The following is a 23,535-nucleotide window of genomic DNA, read 5'->3' on the forward strand; positions in this document are numbered from 1 at the left end:
AGCCAGGGCTTAGGCTGGGCCCTCCCCTTTTTCTGTGCCATGAACCCCTTTAACAGTCTGATGGAGTCTGTGTACCTCTTCTAAGAATAGCCTGTTTATGATTATAAAGGAAACCAAGGATAGTGAAATGGGATTACTAAAATATAATCAAATTTGTCTATAGCCATACGTGGGGCTCTTCACACATGAAATAACAAGGATAGTGGTAGATCTAATAACAATCACAATTGAGGTAGTGATGAGCATAGATGCTACTATGAGTATCCACAGAACCCGTGATGTACTATCAAACCAGAAGTGATTTCTACCTACTGGGGACAGACATAGGCACTGTTAACACTGCTGTGGCTTGTCGCCGGCACTCATGATCGAAGGAAATGCTACACTGCAGTTAGAAGTCAGTGAAAACCAAGTATTTGGCGGTGTATAATGCACCCCCACATTTCTGTGTGCATTATACATGGGATTATGATGCCCATTACACTCGTAGTAAGTAATCATTATGCCCATGTATAATGTGCATCCTTCTTTTTCCCTCAAAAATTTGGGTGAAAAGGTGTACAGGGCAAAATACGGTAATTCTTTTTCTTACCCAAGTTCACAGGCTCCTAAAAGCTAGTCCATCCTCCCTTGTGTGAAGTGCAGCTATAACAGCTTTTTGGGGTCTGTCTACGGCTGCAGCACAGTTTGAGGAAGCATATGTCGGCCCAACTAGTGCCCAGCTGCCCTGCCACAATGGTCTGCTCTTCTCAGGCATCTGGACTACAGGGTTTTTTAACAAACGTCACAAAAATGCACTTAATTTTTAGTCCTTTGTATGTACACACTATGCAAAAGCCATGGACAAATTATGTATATGTGGATTTTTCTGGAATAAAAAAGGTAAGCTTCATATGTATGGACAAGTATAAATTATGATAAAGACCAAACCCTGGCTAAAGTCAGAACGATTCTCTCCAAATAGCTACTGTGAAGAATACTCACAGATTGCTTTAATAGTCAGTACATTCTAGTTAAACAGAATAACCCTGGAAGTGGCAATAGATCAGAAAGAATATTAATGAATGGACTGGCTAAGTGCCTTGCTGTGTCCTCCCCGAGTCCCTACGTCATCAGTGAGTCCCTCCAGTGCGTTCCTTTTGGAGCTTTCTCAGGACTCTCCAGGTCTGGGTGTCAGCCTGGGCAGGTGCTGCTGTGACTGGCCAGCGAGCAGAGGGGGACAGGACCACACCTCTGGGAGCCACGGCGGGTCACTGGGGCCCTCGCTATTCTGGTCTGTTGGCACTTTCTTACCTTTTCAGTTGTAGAACCAGAGAGGAATCAGGACGTGCCCATCCTGAAAAGATTTCTAACTTAAACCCACCAGGCCAAAGGCCATGCAATTTTTTTTGTCATGCCTTGGCCTCAGAAGAGAGTAGGTAAGTAGCTCTTCTTCCTTAAAGTAGCACCGGTCTATGAATGCAAGTTATCATGAGTTGGTAAGCCCATTAACTAACCTGCCAAAGACTTTCCTTGCTCAGGGAGACTGCTTACCAGTCAGCAGCAGTGTATTCTTGTGAGCGAAGAAGAGAAAAGCAGCCAAACATCAGTGACAATGTTTAGAGGAGAGAAGGTGAACCGCCATAATGGGAAAGTGGTTTGAGCTCCGAGCAACACCTCCATTGTGAGTGTCGGAAACTCTCCCACCCCTGAGTTTGGGATGCTTTTACATTCTTCTCTTTTTGGTGAATTGGAGAGTTGCCAGGTGAAAGAAGTCCCTTGGAATATAGATTCCTAAAATCTTTTCTTTACTGTTAAACACTTCAAAGATTGAAAGTGGTACTGAAAAATAATAAAAACTCAAATAGCAGAAGGCAACTGCTTAAAAACTATCTATTCACGAGAAAGACTGCTTGCTGAGTGCATTATAAAGAGTACACACTTCCCGTGAACCTTATAATCCTCCAACAGAATTATATACAAAAAATACTGGTTTGCTGTATATCTGGAGAGGCGTACTCCCAAAGAAAGGGCAGGAATGGGGCGGGGTCCACTGCAGAAACACCCAGCAAAATTATTTGCGGGACAGTCTTTGTGTGGGAAGGCTTTTCAGTTAGCATGCAGTGGTTTGGAGCAAATTAAATTGTGCATAAAGACACATCATGGGCAGAGCCACTAGCAGGCAGGTCACTGCAGGGTGCAGGGCAAGAGCACCCAGGAAGGAGCCGGGCGAGGGCTTCTGCAGGATGTGCCCGGGGGCTCACAGATATTTATGGTGACTGCTGTACTTCCACTGCTCAGAGGACAATCACGGCCTGTTTGCTCCTGAATCCTTGGTTTTGTCTTAACTTTTATATAATTTTATATTATCGTAGGAACAAATGGCAACAAAGAAGGGTCAGAAACGCCCGGGAGCGGGGAAAAGGCCACAGCCCGTGCTTGACTGCAAAGTAAGGGGCGGACAAAAGGAGGAACATTTGCCTGCACCTGAGTTTAGGAGGCGCTCTAAGGGCTGTTGTGATGCATTTCTCGGTGGAAGAAACTAGCATACATCCTTCAGTTCTGGGGTACGTGATGGGACTTTCACTGGCACTGAAAAACAGCCCTGGATATGAAATGCACTTTGTTCCAAAGGATATGACAACTCTCTAATAGTCGGAAGATTTCACAATTGACCAGCTATTTCTCTGTGTGTGTGTGTGTGTTATTTTTTTTCCTTGTTATGTTTATAAAGCTCTGGTTACAGTCACAGTTTTCCAGGAAACTGGGGTCAGGTAACAACCCCAACACGAACAGTTAGTAACCTCTGGAGAGAGGGGTTTTTGCGGGCACTGAAAACTTGCTGCTTGGTTTTCTCAATACATATACATGTTTTCAGTTCAAAGACAAAACAGAAAACTCCAGGGTGAGGAAACGTTACCTTTCGGTTCAAACGCTTTTAATTGCATGGTCCCCATACAATAAACACTCTTAAGTGTAAGCAGTGGGGAATAATGTAAACTCTGCAGAAACTGAAAATAAATTAGTTTCTTTCAAACTTGGTGGAGGTCCGTTGACTGAACACTATGCTCGGCTGCAAACAGAATCTGTCCTGAAGGAAGAAATCTTTGGCCTATTCCATCATTTCTCCAGCATTGCGTAACGGGTGTATTTCAAATTCACTTTCTTCTCCAACTGAGGCCAAAAGGCAAGGGGTAGTTTGAGTTTCAGGAGTCTGAAAAACAGAAAAAAAAATGTGACAGTGGTTTAAGAACAGCTTTCCCCCCTGGTATTAATCTTTGACAGCTCTAAAGTTGGAGACCAAAAGAAAATTCAAGGGCAGATTAAGCAGTTCTATTTCTAGGACTGGGCTGAGACTGTTGTTTGCAGTGATTTTACTTATGAGCAGTGGAGAATCTCATTCTGCACCACGGCCACCAAGCAGTCTCAATGTCCTAAAAGATTTACTTGGGAACTGTTGCAGAATCGCCACGACTTCTAAACCTGGGACCCCTGGTGTCCAGGATCCTGTGGAGTGAGCAGGTTCAGGATTTTAGATGACAGATCTGCAGCCTTTGATTTCAGTGTCTCTCTTACAGTAGGCACAGGACACAGGCTCTGAAAAGTCATTTAGGATAAAGATGGAAGTGAGTAGACCAAGTGAGCACTTAGGCATTCTCTCAAAGGCTATTAAGGCTTTCTGCCTCTGTTGAGTCCAGTCATCTTTTAGAAAGAGAAGTGATTGCACTATATTTAAAATAGAACAAACAAAACACCCAAGTTTCAGGAAAAATAAAATGTATTCACCACTCCAGAAGAAATTTATCTAGTGGACCAAGAGTTCAAGCTCGGCTGGGACACAGCGAGTCGGCCTCCCACAGATGGGGGAGGGGCCTGGGGCCAGAGGGGGGCTTGATTCGTTTCAGAACACAAGCAGGTCATGAAGACAGAAGAGGAGGGACTGCAGCCGCTCCCCTAATGTCTGATCCTAATCAGGGGCATAATATACACGAACGGAAAGAGAATACTGTAGATGTTGGGCAGAAAGTGTGTCTAGTGCAGACCTACCCCTCCGCTCAGGGACAAGACCAGCCTCACCTTGGTAAGGCTCAGGGACTCTTGCAGAGGGAATAGAGAAGGTGGGGGCTTAAAAAAAATGGAGAGTGGGCTCCGCGGATGGAGATCACCTGAGGCACAACAAGGCCTACCATCCCCGGAGGTGGGTGTGTGTACCTGAGAGCAGGTGATCAGCCACGTAACAACCTCTGTAGCCCCTGGTGTTGTGTTTAAAGGGGCCCCGAGTCTGTGGGTTCATATTTTAAGAGGACTCAAAGGGTTGGGCAGGAGTATATAGTCTGATTATAGATTAAAAAAAACAACAACTCAGGAATGTAATAGCCAAGGTGAGAATGTGAAAATGAATCAGTATATTGTTTATTCTGTGGAAGAAAACATTTTGAGAAGTTTATTCAATGGGCAAATATTTTGGAAGATGGAATATATAAAACACTTTACCTTGGTATGGGAATAATAAGAAATCTAAAAGTGTCCAGACGCATGGAAGAGGAAGAGGCAAAGTGACTGATCAGAGGTAGAGGTTGGAGGAGCGTGGCCACAGCTCAGGGGAGTCCCTGCGGCCACCAGAAGTTGGAGAAGGCAAGGGTGGATTCTAGCGAGTTGGAGGGGGTGTGGCTTCATCCCTACCTGAGTGCAGAATACTAATTCCGACTCCAGACTTTGAGCCTCTAGAACTGTGAGGGAATAAACGTCTGGTGTTTTATGCTACCCACGAGTTTGTAACTGCAGCCATAAGGTGTCTGTCTTTAGGGGACGGGAGGGTTAACTCTCTCTCCTCTCTACTAAACAGAGAAACATTAATTTTATTACCCTTAGAGTATTAGTAATAACACTTGGCTCTTGGCCTCTCTTTGCTAAGGATAATAGTTTATTGGTTCCCATTGTCAACTAACAGAGGTTGAAGTTAAATATGCTACTTTAAAGTGACTTTAAAATAAAAACAAATAGTTAACCTCAACAGGATTGGTAAAATTGATGGTGACTATTTTTTTAAAAAATGGAAACATAAATAATTTAATTTAAAAGTTTTTTTATCCTCACCCAAGGACATGCTTATTGATTTTAGAGAGAGGAAAAAGGAGGGAGGAAGGGAGAGAGAGAGAGAGAGAGAGAGAGAGAGAGAAAAACAACCATCATTTGCCTCTTGTAAGTGCCCCAATTGGGGACCCACAACCAGGAATCGAATCCACGACATTTCTGTTTACGGGAAGATACTCCAACCAACTGAGCCACACTGGCCAGGGCAAAAGTGAATAACTTAGAGTCATTTATATCATGAGGTTCTTCTGAGATCTGATTTGAATAGAGGAGAGTTTAGTCTATGAACTTCTCTTATTAGAAGTGAAATTGCCTGGTAGGCACTGGGCACTTTTTCATCAGTTTTAATTTGGGTAGAATGTCTTTTGCAGGGGAAGAATTTCAAGTTCACAGCATTTAGTTATAACTTCCCCTGTACTGTAGAGGTTCTGGTTTTCTTAATCTACTAGCAGATTATAACTAATGCCTTAATGGAGCCTTTTCTGATGTTTTTGCTGATAATTTCTTCTATTTTTGATGTACAGATTTACTTATCAGAAAAATTCTATCTTTCCTGAGTTTTCTGAAATATTATTTCCCTTGCCTTATGTTTTCTAAAAAAAAAAAAAAAAAAAAAGAGAGAGACAACTAGTTTCTCCCCAACTCCTAAAAAAAAGTGTCCAGAAAAACTATCTTTGAAAGAAAATGAATAGTTTTACAACTGCTAAGCTTTAAAACATTCTATTTCAGTTAAGAAAGATTCACTTATTACTATCTTTTTAGATGTCAGTGAGATGTTAAAGGTGTCATGGTTAGACTTAGTTGTCACTATCATTTATTTAAGTCACTTGGGCTTTGGGCTCTGCCTGGAAATGGGGAAAGAAGAGGGACATGCTCCCCCGTGAGGACGCCGTGGCAGTGAACTGGGGACCCGGGCCTGGCAGCGCCATGATGTGGACCGATTTTTAAACTGCTTCTTGAACAGATAGTTTCAAGACCAAAACCACAGAGCCCAGATGTTCCCCCATGGAACCCCGGAACCCTGTGGTTTGCAAGTCGGGGATAAAAGACCCTGTTCCCAGAGGGCTGTGGCCAAACAGTGTACTGCAGATCAGTGGATGACTATGAAATATCATGGAAAACTTCTGCACTAAAGGAGGTTTAGGGAAAAATGAGCTCGTATTATACTTGTTTTCTCATGTGCAGTTCAAGAAAAATGATTCCCAGGTAAGTAACCAACATTTATAGCAGGACCAGAGTCAACCAGATTCTGTACTGAACTTGACTCTGCACCTCAGGACGAAGTCGAGTATCCGAACGCCTCAGGAACTCCGCCAGAGTTCTCTGTGTTCGTCCGAATGCTGCCAAGGCTCCGAAACATGATGAAGGTGCAGAAGGAGACCCACAGCGGGGAAAGAGTCACCCTCCCTCAATCCAATCATCCTCAGACAAAGGCCTGCAGTACAGTTGCAGGATCAGTTTCACTGGGACAAACACCTGATTTTAATTAGTTCTATCTGGTGACATCCAAAAGAATGAATCATGCCCCGATTGCAACAATAGTGAATACACTACAGGGAAGCCTTGGAAAGAAGGAGCAAGGGCTCGAGTTCTGGGGATTTCCTGGCATCTCCTGTTCATACTAAGTCTCACACAATTTCCTAGAGGGTGAGGTAAGCAGGAAGGAAAGGAAGTCATCCCTGACCCAGTGCAGTCTTCCACGTGGGACATGCCTGTGACGTGTCCCGCTGAGTGTACAGAACTCTTGGGACTCTGATGACTCTGTGTGTGAGTGAGGCACCTGACCGGACACTTCCTCTTCCGATGCCCAAATTTGTCCAGATTGCCTGTCATCCAAGCTTGAACATTTTTATCCTATGCATTTTTAATAGCCACAGACCTTTGACCGCTGGTGGATGGGGTCCCTGGCGGCTGTATGGGAGAGGCCACAGGACACAAAGGATGCTGCGGGACCATGGTATCGAGGAGTCCCTGAGAAGGAATGTTTGCTTTGTATACGGTGGTTTTATCTTACGACACTGATCCCCTTTCAGTTGTTCCAGCAAGGTCAAGCGATGGATACTGAACCGCTGTCCACCACGCCTAGACCAGGGTTTGGCAGCTCACAAAGAAGAAGAAAACCTTGGACAAGTGAGTGGGAAGTGCCATGCAATGACAGAGTTAAGTAAGAGAGGCCCTATTGTACTTTGACTACAAAGGATTGTGACAAAGTCATAGCTTTTAATACCCAAATAATTATCTTTTGTTGTAAAAAAAAAAATCACCTGGTTATTCCCAAATTACAGATCTGTTCAAATAGCTGGTTATCATCTTCCAGGAAGGGCTGAAGTTCCTTTACCCCATGATGGAAACGAAAAGGCTGGCCTTTGGTTTGGGGCTTAAAGGGTGGGGTGAGACTGAGTGTAAGCAGACCTGGGCTGAGTCTTGGCTCTTGCACTTACTAGCTGTGCAACTTGAGCAAGTTGTCGGCCCCTCTGTCCAGAGTCCTCACGGCTCTGAAATAATACTACCCACCCCACTGGGTGGGGCCAGCATGACACGTGACAGGGGATGCAAAGTGACGAGAGACAGGCTAAGCCGTGGAAGGCAGCTCCGCAGCCCCGTGGATCGGGCCACCCCTCATCCCCTCATCGGGCCCCCCTCAGTGGCCACAGAGCAAGGACCTAACCTCTCGAGACAGCACCTGCCACTGTGAGTGCTGTGGCCACCGTGCACAGTGCTGTGCAGTGCCCGGCACACTGGAGGTGACGGCCGCAGGCCAGAGCCCTGCCCCCGGCCCAGAGAATGCTTGTCGGGGAACAAACCTGGGGACCGATGTGCACATGGGAGTGAAGCCAGGGGCGTGTCCCCGGCACAGCCCGAGCCTGAAACGCAATAATGAAGGTATAACTGGGTTTACGCGACCCACCTGGAGAGAAAATGGAAATGGACCAAATGGCCGAACCACTAGACCCTGAGAGGGAGATGAAAGGAGAGTTCACACTTGTTTCGGAGAAAATGGCAAATGGCAGAAAGGCAGCGCAGTGGCGTCCTGACTCGACCAGGGAGCTCGGTCAGGACGGGGCAATTTCCAGTTCCCGAGAAGCGACGCTGTCCGATCGCAAGGCCAGCAGGGGAAGGCACGGCGTCCTCCCCACCAACACCCACGCGGTCAAACCAAATGACCGAAGTCACACTGCCACCACAACTCGGCTTTACAGGACTTTTTGTTAGAAAGAGAAAAAAGTCTCCTCAAGTTCATTTTTCTGGAGTGTTCTTTTTCAGAAATGACAAAGATACGAAATGTGGTTGTGGTTAAAACTAAACACAACTCCTACCCCTCAGCCAAAAAAACCAACCAACCAACCAAACAAAAACCTTCCCAGAAAAACCCACAACGAACCATACAGACAGCACGAAACACCCAACACGACCCAAACCAAGCGATTCCATACCTGCACGACCGTCATTTCACACGAGGGCCCCCCACCTTTCTCATCAGGGCCCAGGTCGTCAGTGCCCTGGGAGCAAAGCCTCACAAAGCAAAGTCTCCCCACGCGGGCTGCTGGCAGCTGGCAGCGACACAGGTGGAAGTGAGGGCCTGTGTGCAGCTTGGGGGAGTGCAGGGCTAAGGAACGGGAGCAGGCGTGAGTGGGGAGCAGGAAGTGGGGGTGCTTGGGGGAGGGTGTATCTTGAGAATGCGGTGAGGACATGTTTGATGTATGGGATAGAGAAGCACAGCTCTGCGCCTTTGAAACGTCCGCCTTTTCCAGGGAGGGGGTTAGGAGGGCGGTCATTTGTCTTCATGATGGGAAGTGAGGAAAGAAGCTAGCAGGTGCGGCTGCAGGACTGAGGGGGAGACAAGAATGAGACGGAGGGCCCCCCCCCCACTGCGGGCTCCCTGCACCAGCCCCACGTTAAGCCCAGTCCTTTGGACCTGCGGACAGTGAGCCATCGAGGTGTCTAATTTCTGCTGCCTCGACCTGCCTGTGACTCACAGGGCCCTCCGAATGACCTGTCCCATCTGTACGCATCTGCCCGGTGGCACAAGAGCGTAATACACCTGTTGAGCTACAGTCAAGTGAAAGTTAGGGGTTGAATGGTGTCCTGCAAAAGATATACTGAAGTCCTGACCCCTAGTACCTATGACAGTCACTATCTGGGAACAGGGTCTTTGCAGAGGTAATTAAGATGAGGTCAACATGGGGACCCTAATTAATGTGACTGGTGTCCTTACAGGACGAGACCGCCACGTGCGGACAGATGACCAGAGAGAAGGCTGTGCAGCCATGGAAGCAGAGACTGGAGCCACGCAGCTGTCAACTGAGGAACGTCAGGGGTTGGTGGCAGACACCAGAAGCTGGGCAGAGGCCAGGAGGGGTCCCACCAGCGTCTCAGAAGGCACAGGGCCCAGCTGACACCTTGACTTGGGACTTCTGACCCCCAGAACGAAGGGAGAATACATTTCTGGGGGTTTAAGCCACGCAGCTGCGATACTGCTACAGCAGCCCTAGAAAGTGAATACGCTGAGAGCCTTCTACCCCGTAACTCAGCTCTGTAACCAAGAAACATGTGGTATGCCTAGCCCTTTAAAGTGCTCACAGATAGTAGTTTTCATCCTGGAATAAGAACAACGAGTTGACAGGGTGCCGCTGTTAGGAACGGAGAGGCCTTACTCAAATCTACAGTCACGGATGGCACGGTCTGGCTTGCACCCAGCGCCTGTGTCCCGACTGTCTAGCTGCTTGTCCACACTCTGCAGCCACCCTCAAGTCCGGGGCTGTTAGCAGGCAGGGATCCACAGTAACCCAGTCAAGGAAGTACTTTCAGACCATTTTTGTCCTCAATGTTAGGGGGGAAACAAACCCTAAAATAGATTTGGAAAAAGAAAGGAAGAAAAAAAAAGAAAAAAAGCACAACAGCCTACCTGACTCGGGCCCGTGAAAGCCTCGCTGATTCAGAACAAGCCCCTCACTTGCTCCGTCTCCGTGTCGAGGTCGATGTCGTAAAAGCAGGGCCGCGTGGGCAGTCCAGGCATGGTGCTCATCTGGTGGAGAGAACACGGGAGTTACTGCGGGTCTGCAGCCGCTGCCGCATGACCACTGCGCTCTGCCGACGTGAACTGGCTACTCGATCCCACGCTTTATAAACCCCTCAGGTCAACCATTCGCCCATCCTCTCTTTAAATTCGACATCTGCTATTTCAGTCTTCAAGGAAATAAAAACAGGCAAATGTCAACTTTCTGAGGATTGAGACCATTTACTTCCCCCATAGACCCTGGGTGCACTGCAGCTCCGAGAGTAATGTCAGACCTGGTTTTCTAAATCCGATCTTCACGCCGAACCCCAGCAGAGATGAACCCCTCCGGTTGAAGGGGCCAGTGGAGTGGGCAACAGCCTCCTCCTCACCCCCAGTGACGATGCCCCAGACCCATTTCTGTAAAACCCACAACTCTTGGAGCACAGTTTATGAGCCCCAGTTTTCTGGAGAGCGGTCACTCTGGCCGGCCTCGGTAACAAGAACCAAAGTGCATGGCGAATGCACGAGGTGCTGTGCTGAGTGGGTTACTTGGTTTACACTCCCAACGCACATGGGACAGAAACCTTTATGATGCCCACGCGACGTGGAAGGAAACAGAGGTTTAGAGAGGTTAAGTCACTTGCTGGAGGCCACACAGGCAGTAAGAAGTAAAACTGGAAATCTGACTCCATGCCATGTTCTCAAATGACTCATGTAGCGACCATCACCGCTGGGGCACTCTATGAGTCCTACACAGGTAACTTAAGCCCTCCCCCCGCCAAGAGGTGGGGATGAATTTTAGCCCCATTTTAATGATGAGGACAATGGACATTTAGGCACAAAGCCATGTGCTTGAAGACACAGCTAGTCAGCGGTGGAAACAGGAGTAAACCAGGCCCATGCTCCTCACTGCTTTGCTGCACTGTGATCACCTGCACCAGAAGCCCTGGGTGTGCCGGGAAGATTCCAGATTTCCCCCTGGTGCTTCTCACACCAAGATGCTGGTCCAGGGTCTAGAAGGTTAGGATCCCGGATGATCCACTCGCTATGGACTTTGGTATTTGCTGCTGCGCTTTCACATGCAAATGAGGCCTCTGTGACAGAACCCAGCCTCTCACTTCCTTCTGGTAGTGGCTTGGATTTCTCTCCCAGCCATCCTCCCCCATCTCAAGATGTTGACAGACTCTTGCAACTCAGACCGGGGTCTGTGGACCAGTATCGATGGCATCACTGGGAGCTGTTGGAAATTCAAATCTCAGAGCCCTCCTAGGGCTGCTGAATCATAACCTGCAACTTCAGCAAGTCTGTATGTGATCTGTGGGCTCGTTCCAGCATGAGAAACGCAGGCTCAGTGAGTGGGGCCCAGGGTGCCTCCGACGCCCCCTCCTGCCAGCTCCCCATTCCTGTCAGCACCAGGGAAGGAAGCTGGGTGGCAGAGGGGCCTGTGCACCTGCAAGCCCCAGTAACCACCTGGGCCAGAGAATGTTAAGGGAGGAGAGCAGCGGGGCCTGCTCTCCACGTGCCGGACGCATAAAACACTGTGATATATGGTGGCTAGCTCCTGTCTTGCTAACTGCACAGGGCTGTTCTTTAGATATATTACGAGCTAAAAAGGCGTCTGGGACCTGCCTGGAATGCAGGCACCGTCTACCATACATTTTGGGGAACACCTGCTTTGGGTTTCAAGCAATTAACTCCAAATAAAGTTTCAGTGCACAACCTGCTTGTAGGTGGGGACTTCCTGTATTTTAAAATTGTAGGTCCATGATGGCTACCGATCCTCCGGAAGCTTCTGTGCCTGGCAGGGAGACAACATTTTTTCTCTGGTCACTACAGTGGGGGCACAAGTCTGGGGAGACCCCGGTTGCCTGGGTACAACTCACACCTGGTACTCTGCAGCAGTTTTCCTGTCTGACTGCATTCTGACACGGGCACTTTAAGATGCCTCTATAATCTGTGTGGGGCTATGGATTTGGAAAAATGAACCAGCATTTTACAGCTTAAGAGAAAGAAAGGAACGATCACATTCAGCCACTGCCCCCGCCTGTAAATTAACCTGCCAGAGCGTGACCCTGGCTTTATGGCTGCCGTTTTCTGAGGCGGCAACTCCCAGGTGGAATTCAGTGTGAGGCAGGTTCAGTCCAAATCCACGCGAGGTGAGGAAACCCAGGAAGAACCCCCCAGGCAGTGTGTTTGGGCTCATGTGAACACAGCTGCAAAGGAAGCTTCTATTGTGGAGAACACAACTGCACCGTCTGCTTAGTCACACACTATCTCTACAGACACGAAAATGAACGTTCACCCGATGCAAGGCCAAGAGGGACGAAGGTGGGGTATGACTCGTGTGGCTCCTGAAGCTGACCTACTGGCTGCAGCGACTCGGAACCCGCATCATCTGGTCAGCCCGATTCTGTCCCAGAATTGAAAGCTAAAAATAGCAAAAACATTAAATGCCCATAAGTATGAAATGTCTTTCCTCTGTTTTCAACTTATGGGGGGGAAAACGAGTTTGACCAGAAAATTCCCAGGTTCCTTTCCAAAGACACAGTCCCCTCCCAGAACTAGGATGGCTTACTGGGGATTAAGGACAACAGACAAGAAAGCCCAGCCTGTAGAGCTGGGGGTCTCCCCGGCCTGCAGACAAAGCTGCCTGCAGTAGCTCTGCTTTTAAAATAAAACACACGGAACTTCCGCTAAGCAGACACAATATGGAATTATGTTAACAAGACCTGATACATTCGCATCAAGTTCTCTCCCAGTGAAAAACTGGTATCAAAGGACCGCAGCCTCCAGGCGAGAGTCAGGGCAGCACTGTAAGAATTCGGACTGCCCTTGGGAGTTGACCTCTGGCCCGCGCCTGGGTCAGCGCTGATCTATGCCGACTTTATTTGTGTAGCCTCCTGCTTACAATGACGAGGGAGCCATTAAATTGTGCTGGCTTGTCAGGCTGCATTAATGGATTCTTTACAAAGGCCGAAACCACAGGCTCTAGCTCTTTATGACCCTCATTTTAACTACAATGAATCTTCCAAGTCTTGACTGATTTCAGGTTACACTTACTTTGGAAAAACGATGAGTTTTGTGAATAGTCTTTGTAAAACATACATATATTAGACATACAAGTAAATGTCTAATCACTGTTTTAACCTGAAACTAATATAATACTGTATGATGACTATAATTGAAAAACAAAAAGTAAAATATTCAGAGACTTAAAAGTAGTCATTAGAAGTAAAAGCAGAATATTTTGGGCACAAGTATAAAAAATATTAAAAATTCTGTTTTTTCATATAAAACCATAATGTCAACTTAAACAATATATTGTTGTAGTTAATTTTGTTGTGTTTGTGAAGTGACTTTTTTTCTGACTTCTACGTAAATCTGTTTCTTTCCCCTACTGAATAAATCATCCAGTTTTATTTTGGTTCAGAAAATAAATAAGCACTTTCACTCACATCTATTTTGTTCCTACAGTTCATGGTGGGAGGTGGAGTATCTTCTATACATTTCTTCTCTCCTCTGATAGGTGAGTAAACACTGCTCATATATATCACCTCATTTCAAAAATTTCAGAACCAACAAGACCATAATGGTTAACTATGTTATGATACAGTTTAAATAAAAAAGTTTTATTTTTGATAAGATGATAAAAAATTAAAGCCTTTATTAGCCATTGCTTCTCGGCCTGGCTAAGATCATGTGTACATGCATTGCTTGAAACATAAGGCCCTCCATAAATTGTAAAGAAGATGAGTCATCCCTGGCCAGGTAGCTCAGTTGGTTGGAGTGTTATCCCGATATGCCAAGGTTGTGGGGTTTGATCCTCAGTCAGGGCACATACGAGAATCAACCAACGAATGCATAAGTAAGTGAAACAACAACTCGATGTTTCCCTCACTCTCTAAAAAAAAAAAAAGGCCTTGGCGCGTGTGGCTCAGTGGATTGAGTGCCGGCCTGAGAACCAAAGGGTTGCCGGTTTGATTCTCAGTCATGGCGTGTGCCTGGGTTGTGGGCTGGGTCCCCAGTTGAGGGTATGCAAGAGGTAACCACACATTAATGTTTCTCTCCCTCTCTTTTTCTCTCCCTTCCCCTCTTTCTAGAAACAAATAAATAAAATCTTTTTTTAAAAGCTGCCAAAAATAAAGTAGACGAGTAAAACAGAAGATGATGAGAAAATTAGGAAACAAACACTAGGAAACTGCTTGAGGATCGGGCTGCCCCTTTGTGTCCTCTCTTCCCTTCTCCTTTGGATGTGAGGGACAGAACCACTTACATTTAATGGTCATTTAGATAATTAAACGAGCTACTCTCTTAAATGAGTGAGGAAAAATGGCCTGATATAAACATCAAGTGACTAAAAGAAGAGAGAAGTAGGAAAAATCATGGTAACAGATAGTGCGGTTGCCACTGGGCTTTCCAGCCACCTGACCTGGTGGAGGCAGACGTTCTGGGGTCCCTTCCGGGGCAGGCAGGTGACATCCCCCTGCGCAGCTGTGACTGCATTCCTGTCAGTGGCCAGGAACAGCCAGGTAGCTTGGGGTCCTGCCAGTGTCCCCTCGGAGTGCACTCACCTCTCCCGGTGGCCGCTGAGTGCAAGGACACGCTGACATTTCATGTAACTCAGCCACCTTTGTGGAGGGCTCCCGAGGTGACCAGGACCAAGAAAGTAGACAGACCACTGGGGCATCTGGGTCACGTCATAACTTTTTAGTTTAAAATAAACCTTTCGGTCTTTCTTTTCATATGAAATGAATGAACATAAAACATTCTTAGCTTGTGCCCTTCTGAGACAGAAGTCAGTTCAATGCTACAAAGGCGACCCTCCTGCGCTCACGCTTCATGACTGACACTGTTCACGCACCCGAGTGACTGCAGGGGCCCGGAGGGAAAGCGCGGGCAGGCGCAGCTCCTCTTCTCCGTGAAAGAAGCGACCATTTCTCTTAGTGGTGGGAAGCCTGTCCATGGCTCACTTTTCTACTCGTTTAAAAACTTTACCTATGGAAGTATTTTCGACACAGAAATAAAAAACGGGAGAAGTAAAAATCTCCCTGCCCTGACGCTGCTTCCCAGAGGCAGCCCCCGTAAGCAGTTTCTTGTGCAAAGGCCCAGGGGTGCTTTCTACTCCTATAAGCAATGTGACTTCAGAGTTTATATTTACAGTTATGGGCAGAAATTGGACAATTCCACACGCACAACTGTGAAATGTGATTACAGGGGAGGTCAGAATTTAAAATAGGGGAAGGGGGCGACTTCTTCACAAGGGAGTACCGTGGGAGGGCGAGTCGGGAAGGGCCCTCAACAGTGCGTCCTGTTTGCGAGGTCAGGGGGCCTGCCTTTTGGAAAATGAGAGGTTAGAGGAAGTTCTTTTAGGGGAAAGGTAAGGAAATGTGAAGCAGAGGGCTCTGGCTGACCAGATGTGGACAAAAGAGATGACGTTCTGCCGCTTTCTTGTAGGGCTTCAAGCATAAGCTAAGGAATTAAACTAGTATGAAGAACTAACAGTCTTCAGGTAAAAGACCACTCTGCACAAGTAACCTCTCCCTCCAACAATTTCTTCCCACTTCATTTGTTCTGACTGTACAGATGCTATTGCTCAGGCTGCTTTCACTGAGGTCACCAGGAATGCCACACGCGGCCTCACGCAGTCAGACAACATCCTTCCTGTGCCTGCACCAGAAAGGCCAGAGGCGGCACCTGCAGGCCTGGCTGAGCCCCAAAGCCCCGTGGCTTCTCTCTGTTGTCCCGTGGGCGTGGGCTTCATCCCCAGGCCTCCTCCTCTGTGTGAACAGCTCACAATGCCAGCACAACAAAGCATGTTGTCTTTACTGGCTCATTTTTTCCCATTCCTTACTTTTATTTATCACTTTTCAAAGTAATAACCTGGTGTTCCGGCACCTCCAACAGTAACATCACTGGTGCCACGCTAAGCACTTTGCACGCATTATATCTCATCATTTAATTCCCCAAACCCCCCAAGGTCAATGGTATTCTAGTTCCATGAACCCCATTTTGCAGATCAGAAAAATGAGACATGGACACATGTAATAACATGTCCTAAATCACACAGTTGGTATGTGGGGGAGTGGACAGGGTGACTCCAAAGGCCTGCCCTGACCACTGACCCCACGGCCTCCCTCACATCACGGCATTCCGTGCCACTGCTCCACAGGGCGGAAGGGGGCTGGCCAGGGCGGACCTCCCACGGAGAGCTGCCGTGAGCTTCCTCTGTAACGGGAACCTGCTCGTCCTGTCACGCCACTACCAGTACAGCTACAGCGTTCATGTAGCCTTCAACTTGTCACTTTATTTAGTCCACAATCTTAGTCTTGATTTCTTTGAACTTCACCGTTATTTAAGAACATGTTACACAGCCTACACTTGGGGTAGTATCTTTCCAAGTTGCATCTTAAAAAACTAGTCACAGCCGAGTTAGCAATAAATAAATAATGGCTTCTGATCACTTAAATTTTTTTCCAAAATGATACACATACAGGAACACTAAAAATTTTTTCTTAAAAATAACGGGCTTGCTATTTTTTAAAGACCGGCTATGAGACATGGATTATTTAACCCCACGTTATAAGTGTAAATACCATTTCCCACAGAAGTAACCTGAAGGCTGTATCAATTTTACTTAAAAACTGCAGGGAAAATATTCCATGACCACGTTTGAAATCTGCTCTGGTAACTGATTTTAATGGGCTGCAAAATGCAAACATTTCCAAAGCAACGCTGACCAGCCTGCTGGGTTCTCTCCCACCTACATGCTTTATTCACATTTATTACCAAAGACACAGGAGGCCACACCTACACGGGTATTAAATTGATTACCTTCTACCCCTCCTATTTCCACGGGACAGCTCTGGAGATTCTTCCCCACATTCCTCATTTCGCCCCACAACCACAACGGAGCCCGTCACCGGCACCGAGGGACAGGGGAGTAGGAGAGGCCTTTGCATTACCACTACACATGCAGAAAGGGCTGGAGGCAGTGGCTTTTTGTAGGCCAACGGGAACCCCAAGTGCAAACGGTAACTGAGGTCTGGGGGGAGCGGCACCCGAGTCAGGACCGCCGTGTGGTGAGGAAGCTGCACTGCTTACTGCTTGCGTGTTCCCGGGTAAGTCACTTCGCTGAGCCTTGCTTCTGTGTCTGAAAACAGCCTGAATATGTACACACCTGCATTATCAGGTGTTTCAAACTTCAAAGGAGAGAACAGAATTTAGGGGTGAATACATCTATTAAATAATAGATACTATTATTTAATTGGAGAAGACACAACCACAGTTATTTATATGAAGTATGCTGTAGGTTATTTATGATAGAAACAAAAAGGAAACCTGAAAACAAATCTAATCTCTCTCTATGCTTCTTTATAAGAAAAAAAGGTTCATTATTCGTTTTATGAGATTTCCCCATAATTTTTCTAGCTTCACAATTTTTAAAAAATAATTCTTCAATTGCAGTTGACATACAGTATGATGTTAGTTTCAGGGGTACAACAGAGTGGTTAGACATTTGTGTAACTCACCAAGCGATCACCCCGCTGAGTCTAGCGCCATCTGACACCACGCACCGTTACTACGGTGTTACTGGCTGTATCTCCTGTGCTGCACTTTACCTCCCTGCGGCTGCTTTTACAACTGGCAATTTGTACTTTTTAATCCCTTCCCCGCTTTCACCCATTTCCTCCCTCCCCCCACGGCTCTGCAATTTTAAAAGCCACACTTTCTGTAGTTCCTACTTCTGGCAATCAAATCTAAAGCCAAACTCAATAACTAAGACCTAAAGTACCAAACAACCAGGGACCTCTCTGATTGAGGACAAATATTATTAGAGAAGAGAAAGCTTCAGAAGTGTGATGATCGACTAAAAACCGGCACGATGCTAAACCGAGCATCAGTCTTTGGGAAACGAGGACCATCCTCTGGGCAGGCCAAGGAGAGCAGGGCAGGCGGGCAGAGGCACCGGACTGATCTGCACGGGCCAGTCCTCTGCTGCAACCTCTGCAGTGGTGGTTGTGAGAATCTGCATGCGCTTTGGCAAAACAGACCGATTTAATGAGGTTTCACTGTGCGGGAACCCATTTTAGGAACACAGTCCCGATTCTGAAGAAGCAGCTCATCTTCTGAAAGCTCACTGATGCTCTCTCATTCCCTTCTTGTTCCATTTAGGGTAGTTTCTGTTGTTATGACTTCAAGCTAACCTCTTCTGAAAGACCTCACGCGCCATTAATCAGAGCACTTTTTCATCTTGGATACTGTCGTTTTCATCTCTGGAATGTTGGTTTTATTTTCTTTTTACATCTTTGTCTCTGCTCCAGACTACAGTCATAACCGTTTTAATGTCCCTACCTACTAATTCTATCATTTGTATCATTCAAGGGTTAATTTTGATTGAATTTTCAGATTATTGGTTGTATTTTCCTAAATTTTGGACTGGCTGTCAGACATTTTATCTTGTTTGGTACTGGGTATTTTTGTATTGTTATAGGTATTTTCACTCGTTGTCCTGGGACACCGTTTAATTACTTGGAAACAATCAGAGCTAGGACCAGAGCTGGGTCTAGTCTAGGATGAATTTTTCCCTTCCTACTGAGGAAAGACCCTTTTTATTCTAACCAGCGCCCCCTGATGTTGAGGCTTCTCCCTCTGGTTGTGGAAACAGGTGCTTCTTCCTGGCCCTGTGTGAGGACATGCGCGGTTCCTCTAATGCTCCTGGATGATCCTTTCCCTGGCTTCCGGTCGTTTCCTCACAGACACGCACTGATCAGTACTCCCTTGAATACTCAGTGGGGACCCCTTGGTAGGCCTTCAGACTCTCTCCTCTCTGGTATCTGCTGTGCAGACTCCAGCTGCCGTGGTTTCTCTGAAGTCCCAGTGCCGTGTCTTCAACGCAGGAAAACAGCAGAGCTCTGCCCGGCTGCCCCCGCAGCAGCCTGGCACCTCCACCTGGGCAGCAGGCCAGGGCCGGTGTAGGGCTCACCTTGCCCCCTGTGTTCTGGGGACCAGTGTTCTCTGCTGCTTGATGTCCAATGTCTTGAGTGATTTTTCAACATTATTCTGTCCAGTTTTTTAGTTGCTTCAAATAAAAGGGTAAATTTGGTTACTGTCATTCCACCTTCAGGATGCAATTTATGCGTTAGAATGTTATATATCATTGGGTGAGATATTGTTGCTTTTATAAATATGAAGTTTATAGACTGATGGGGAGTTTAAAGGTGATTATTACGCCATTCACTCTACCTAAAGAATAACATTATTTGAAAAATTGTATTATTATAATATAATGACAGAGCCTGATTTTAAGATAAGTAGTCCAGGAATAAAATCATGTTAACAAAAAAGTACTAATGGCACAATTATGAGTTAAAAATTAAACATTTTCTTAAACCCAGAGCCAAAATTCCATTCACTTATTATGATAACAGTGTGAAATAAATGCATATTTTTTGTGTGTGCAAAAAAGTTTGCAATCTTTTAAAAGGGGGCATAAGCAATTCTATACTTATAAAGTAGATTAATATAATAGTATATAATTTTTAAAAAGAATTGTAGCAGTACACAGGAATAAGGTAACACACAGTTTATATTTCAGTTTATAAAATGAAAAACAGTAACAAAAGAACGGGGTTCTTTAGTGACTGCTCAGTTATCTGCTTTTCTCAATCAAAACAAGTCCATGTTCTCTGAACTTTTTTGTTTTCCTGGCATGTCAGCTCTGTACTGCATTGCTTTGCTTCTGACACAAGCAGCGGGAACCATCTGAAGTTCAGGGTGCCTCCGTCAGCTGCCCTCTCGGTGACCTTGGTGAATGAAAGCTTCCCATGATGGCACATTCTCAAATGAGTACGTGGCTCGGGCATCTGACTAGCGTCTGAGTAATTCTCTAGCATGTTGCAGTGGACTGATACCATCAGCCCGTTCGCTGTTTTCCCACAGAACCCAAGCCAATAAAGCCTGCATTTTCCACACACTTACAGATCAGCAATACGAAGTATCAATATGGAAGCACTTGGCAACAGCGAACACTCCAACAGCGTTACCTGTCTCCCAGCTAGGGACAGTGTCCCATTTTGACTGAAACCTCCCTTTTCCTTCCCCCTCCTTCTAACCCCCCTTCCCCCAAACCACTGTCCGTATCACAGTGTAATTCTTTATATGCCAAAAGTAAATCTGGTAGTTGCACACCAGTGTAATTTCAAGCACAGACGTGGCAAGACGACAAACAGCACGTATTTCACACACTGTTACAGGGCGGAGGCAGAGTGGCCGGAGCGGGGCTTCAAAGGGACTCAAAGCAGCTGCCTCCCCTCCGGCGGTCAGTGGGGATTTCCACGGAGGGAAGGAAGCGTGCTGGCTGGCTGCCAGAGGGACAGCGTCCTTGGCTCTTTTCATTTCATTCCCACCAGACTTGGGGACATTGGGAAAGGAAGGACTGCTCCCGCTGGGAAAGAGGTTAGGGGGTCCTGAGAGTTCTAGTGCTCACTACCCTCACATAACATTGCCTTGACTTCTCTCTTCTTCTGAATCACAGGTTTGAAAGCGATGGTCCACATGCCAAATGGGGCCAGCCGCTGTTTTTGTGAATAAAGTTTTATTGGGACACAGAAACACTGATCTGTTTGTTGATGATCTGTGGCCGCTTCTGCAATAGCAGAGATGAAAACAGACCACATGGTCTCCGAAGCCCCAAGTATTCACCTCTGTCCCTTTACAGGACGTGTTTGCTGACCTGGGTTCTAAAAGACAATGGTACAGGCAAAAGGGTTTGACAGAAAGCAAGAAAGATGAAGAACTTGAGAAGATTGTGGGAATTTCCCTAAAGATACCACTTTTGTCACTCGTAAAGGACAGATGTCAGCCGAGAGGCTGGCCGTGGTGTCTGAACCGGAATCACTAGTTCAACAGTGCACACGTCTTCCAAAGGAGAAGGCCACAGGCACTCACCTGGGGAATGTGTGCCTCTTCAGTTTAAAAGGTATTTAAATATAAGTTGTGGGACATCAGATGATAATATATTTTTTTTACATAGGGTCTACTTCACAGGTTCCAAACTACAGAGTTCAAGTTTGCAGAATATAACTCATAGATTCTAATTCATAAAACCGAATTTGTAGATTCTAGATAAAGGCTCTCTTTCCTTTGAATGTAATTTTCTTCGGCTGGATAAACACCCCCACTTTAGAGAGGTGACATCTTGCATCAAAGGGCATACACCCTTCTGTTCCACTTGGGCCAGAGGTGGCAAACCTACCCACGTGCCACCTGAAGGCGGAAAGAATGCTGCTGTCCCTTGCTGACTAAGAGCCAACGCAGGACAGGTGCTGTGTGTGGATGGAAGGGCTGTACTTCATCAATGTCTGGGAGGCAGTGTTCTCCCTGGATGGACAAGGATGATGCAGGTCCCGGGGTGCGCTCTGCACATTGTGGCACTTTGGGAGGGCTCTAAGAACTGAGAACTTGGACATGGCAGTTGGGACACTCACTAGTGTCCTCTCAGACCTGGCCCTTTGTCGTGTGGGATTGTGGGGCAGGTGTCCAAAGGCCCCGGTCGGCTCTGGGGTGACAGGGTCACCAGAGGGACCTCAACAGGGAAGTGATCCTAGCCAGGCAGTTAAATAAAACCAAGGACATGAGATGCTTAGTAAAGAGACACTGAGGCCCGGGGAGGAAGGAAGGTCCCAACGGTTGGGCAGGCCAGTAATGGGAGGGGGCACTTTCTTAGGATGAAAAACCAAAGTTATAAATCCAGGGGAGAGGACTTCAAAGGGAAAACACCGTGATGGGGAATTTGGTCAACGGTGAGGAACAGTGAAAGGGGAACACACAGAGTAAGCCGGAATCTAATATCTGGACCCTGTACTTAGCTTTTGCTATGAATGAACAGCCAGCATGCAGAAGCCCTGTGGCATATTGAACCAGCAAGGGAGTGCCTTTCACGTTCATGACCATGAACGTGCAGTTATGTGCCGTACAAGCTGGAAGGCCAGGGGTTCCCCATTAAAAAAAGGGGGCCTGCTTAACAGTTTTTAATTGGAAATTAAAATAAGGTCCAAATCCAGGTCTCTGTGGACCTGGGTTTGGGGCTTATGACTGCAGTTCCTTTGGCATGAAGCCATAGCTAAAATATCTCGGGGTGGAAGTGGCTGAACTTAAATAAGCAACCAGTTCCCAATGCAGCCCATCCCCCCAGCCACCGGACCTTCCCCAGGCTCCCAGTCTGAATTCCTCATCTGTCACCAAGACGGTCCCAAATTATGATTGATGTAAGGACTGCAATAAAACCATACCATAGTTTTAGTCCTTTCCAAAAATTTAATGAAATCAGGCACCCTGGCACAAGTCCACAGGAAAGGAATCAAAGCTGGATACCATGATCAATGCTTCAAAGGAACCAGGCTGAGTTCAAAAGAACCATGGCTGCGGACAAGTACCGAGACTCTTTTTAAGGAGGCTGAAGATCCCAGGCCCCAGTGCGCCATTGCTGGCAACGCCACACGCGGGGAAAACGGCGCCGTTCTGCCCAACGCGCGCATGCGCTTACATTTTTAGCTTTTATATACTGTCTAGTTCAGTGATCCTCAGCTGCATGTAAATGACTTTTATGTTAAAGAATTTATGCAATTCATATCAACCTAAACAATTTCTTTGTAACTTTTGGAGAAAATAATTGGGCCGTCTCTTCAGAATGCTGAGACTCCTGGGAGTGGAGGTGAGAACATTGAAAAGCCTGAAAGAGAATGGAGGTCAGAGAGTGGGCTGAAGAGCAGATGGATGTTGTACCTGGACCCTCTGTTCCAGAAGTACCTGCCCCTCGGCCACTGCTTACAGCCGTGGGGGGACGTTGCAGGGTTTGAGAGGTCTGGTAGGGTCCTAAACCACGTCCAAGAACAAAAGGTGAGAAGCGGTCCTGGAAAGCCGTGAGGTGTCTCCATCTCCATCACGGGGAAGATCTTGGCTCAGGTCCCTCTCCCTGGGTCACTGGGCAGAAGGCCTCGGTGCCCCCAAATCACCACATGTGTGTGGCCTTTCTACTGCAGGGCGGTCAGGCAGGCGGGCCACTGCTGCTACAGTTAGGAGGTCCGGCACAGACTTTGCTGTTATTTTTTATTTAATCACAATGGTGCTGTTATCAGATCTGCATTCTGTTACTTCGGTTTGTTTACCCAGAAGTCTTCTCGGTTGCCAATGGAGCAGACCAGAATTGCGTTATCTGTTTAGCATTACCCATCTCTTTTATGTGGTCACGTCTGAGAACAAAGTTGCTATTCAAACCCGACTTTCAAGTCCTCCTGGATCTCCCTTGGAGCCCCACGAAGAGTGGCAAGCCCACAATCCAGAATCACCATCCGCTGTCTGCAGGCACCAGAGGTCCACATGCAACCCCTGGACACGGCAGGTCTCGTCTGGCCGGTGTCTGTGCACCGAGGGCAGGAGGAAAAGGGCCAGTGGTGGCGCCAGGC

At 46.9% G+C, this 23,535-nt stretch overlaps 1 protein-coding gene across 1 annotated transcript in view; it reads right to left on the minus strand.

The window, feature by feature from the left end:
* Positions 1-2,885: 2,885 nt before the first annotated feature.
* The window catches only part of MTHFD1L (methylenetetrahydrofolate dehydrogenase (NADP+ dependent) 1 like), a 173,935-nt gene continuing 153,285 nt past the window's right edge, over positions 2,886-23,535 (minus strand). The window contains exons 27-28 of the mRNA XM_037156849.2: positions 9,980-10,099; positions 2,886-3,193 (exon numbers count right to left, since the gene is read on the minus strand). Of these exons, the coding sequence (XP_037012744.2) occupies positions 10,010-10,099 (90 nt within the window). The 3' untranslated portion in view covers positions 2,886-3,193; positions 9,980-10,009. The remainder of the gene's footprint in view (positions 3,194-9,979; positions 10,100-23,535) is intronic.

The sequence above is a fragment of the Artibeus jamaicensis genome, unplaced genomic scaffold (assembly GCF_021234435.1).
Source record: "Artibeus jamaicensis isolate MK-2021 breed Jamaican fruit bat unplaced genomic scaffold, CSHL_Jam_final contig_497, whole genome shotgun sequence".
NCBI classification, from domain to species: Eukaryota; Metazoa; Chordata; class Mammalia; order Chiroptera; family Phyllostomidae; genus Artibeus; species Artibeus jamaicensis.